Source organism: Octopus sinensis, unplaced genomic scaffold, assembly GCF_006345805.1.
Source record: "Octopus sinensis unplaced genomic scaffold, ASM634580v1 Contig18959, whole genome shotgun sequence".
Classification (NCBI taxonomy): domain Eukaryota; kingdom Metazoa; phylum Mollusca; class Cephalopoda; order Octopoda; family Octopodidae; genus Octopus; species Octopus sinensis.
Window position 1 is genome coordinate 53,469 of NW_021836134.1, and position 2,085 is coordinate 55,553.

The following is a 2,085-nucleotide window of genomic DNA, read 5'->3' on the forward strand; positions in this document are numbered from 1 at the left end:
TCAGAGTTCATTTTCTTTGTGTTATATCTCCACTGATGTCTTCTTGACGAGGGTTCTCTGGTTGGGAGATGTTGGATGGGGGGATAGTAGTCTCCCAGTCTGTCGAACTGACCTCTCAAAAACTCTCGTAGGTCTTCTATTTTTGAATGAGACTGATTGCTGAGGAGATTGACCGTGTAGCACAGTCTGTCACTGATTTCTCCCAACAATTCCATGATTCGATCGACTTGACCTTTCTCTAACGACTGGGACTTGGCGGACAGACAGGACTTGACCAGAGTAGGCTTGTTTTTTGAGAAAGAATCCCCTTTTTTGTCTCCCCCAAGTCGTGTTCCATGTCCCCAATACTCTCCTACAATTCACTCCAGAGGGACAACAAATTTGAGTCAATTCCTCAGGCTTGTCCCACTTGGACATGTGGAGACTTGTTGATTCCCTAATCTCGGCCAAAGTCTTGACGATCAGAGACTGCTGTTCTTTGGCGGACTCCACCTGGTTTCTGAAATAAGGCCATTTTTAAACTTGAGGTCTGAAGATAGTTGAGTCAGACGCTCAATGCTTGAGAATTTATATGGTTGTTCTCAATTGCAGAATTATTATTGGTTTTAATTTGTTTAATCTGTTATATTAATAAAATTTATTACTTCTTCGGTTAGCATCAATATTTGGCGGGGAAACTGCATTATTGTCCGTGGAGTCCTCTGATTTGGTTGTAAGTCGGGGTGTTTCGTTCTCAAATAATTTGAAGGGCGAGTCCTCTTTGACCTTCCTCTGTGGGATTTCCCCCTTATCAGTGGTCAGGGTCCCTCTCAGAAATGTTCTGTGGGACTTAGGGCACCATTTCCAACATCAGTCCTCCTTGTCGACGATTTGAGAGAACTGACTGGGGACACTCGCTGCTGGTTTCTCTTGGAGGCAACATATTGTCCAAAGAGTTCATCCGAACTGTCGGACTTGAGTTCTGCAGATTCGGAAACATAGACTTACTGGTTTCCCTGGGTTCTTGGTCGAGGGCGAATATGTTGGATCTCTCAGTAGACTATAATGTAAGGAATGGCTTACGCTTATTTTTCTTTGCTCGACTAGGCTATAAGGGACTGTCTTACCCTTGGATTTCAAAAGCGAGTCAAAAAAGTCAGAATCGTCAGACATAACAACCAGAGAAATATCCAAGGAAACAGTTAGTTTATGTCAAATAATGTTAATTATATTCCCAGACCAAACACACTCACAATGCAGTAAGTCCACTTGTTCTCCCACGTGACAGTGCAGGATCCTTGCTAGTCACCCACAGAGACACAACCGTCAGTCTCCGAGTCCCAATAACACGAACTGGCTGTATGAAGTCCTGCCCCACTCTTCTGTGAAATGATACATGTGACTGCAATCCCCCTACACGACCAACCAATGTATTTGAAAGGTTTGTTCAATCGGGAGAGGTTGTTGAGACATTGGTCGATTATGTCAGCTGTCCACTGGTTCACTAGTTTCTGTTGGTAGACGTTGTTTCCGATGATGCTCTCGATCGACTGTCCGTGGAGAAGGGGAATACCTCTTTGACGATGTTGGTCACTTCGTCCACCACGAACACGGTCTGCAGTGTTAGACATGGATAATACTTCCTCCGATTCCTGATAGTCGTTGGCCAGCATTTCAAATCCATGGGAACATTTTTATTTATTTCCATTAAAATTCAATCAATTCAAAATCAATTATATAACTATGCAATTTTAGAGATATCTGGATGATAATATTCCAACAGTCATACTGTCGAAATAGGGACTTTCTCCAGAAATTTAATTTCTCTGAGAGAGTCAATTTTCTCACCCACACATTTACTAGGATGATGCCCCCTTCAATTTCATATTCTAAATTTAGTCAAATATAGCACGTTATATTGTCACGTTGCGATTGTTGTATCAACTGTAGATTTATAGAGATAATTATGATTTCTTTAAAAGGGAAACACACCTCCTGGTTTGTGGCATTTTATCTGTTTTAAACCATGCTTTGACTCAATCTTGTTTTTAATACAACCAGTTTTCTGTAATGGGCATCTCAACAAGTGTTATTGTTAATATTTAA

The 2,085-nt window shown here is 41.5% G+C and overlaps 1 protein-coding gene across 1 annotated transcript; it reads right to left on the minus strand.

Moving 5' to 3' along the window:
* Positions 1 to 1,280: 1,280 nt before the first annotated feature.
* Positions 1,281 to 1,652, minus strand: LOC115231929 (dynein light chain Tctex-type 1-like). The gene has a single exon (XM_036500180.1). The coding sequence runs from the start codon at positions 1,650 to 1,652 to the stop codon at positions 1,281 to 1,283; it is 372 nt and encodes a 123-aa protein (XP_036356073.1).
* Positions 1,653 to 2,085: the final 433 nt, after the last annotated feature.

What these genes read in the sequence shown, in the direction of transcription:
- LOC115231929 (XM_036500180.1), bottom strand. Translation starts at nt 1,652, where the DNA reads ATGCTGGCCAACGACTATCAGGAATCGGAGGAAGTATTATCCATGTCT.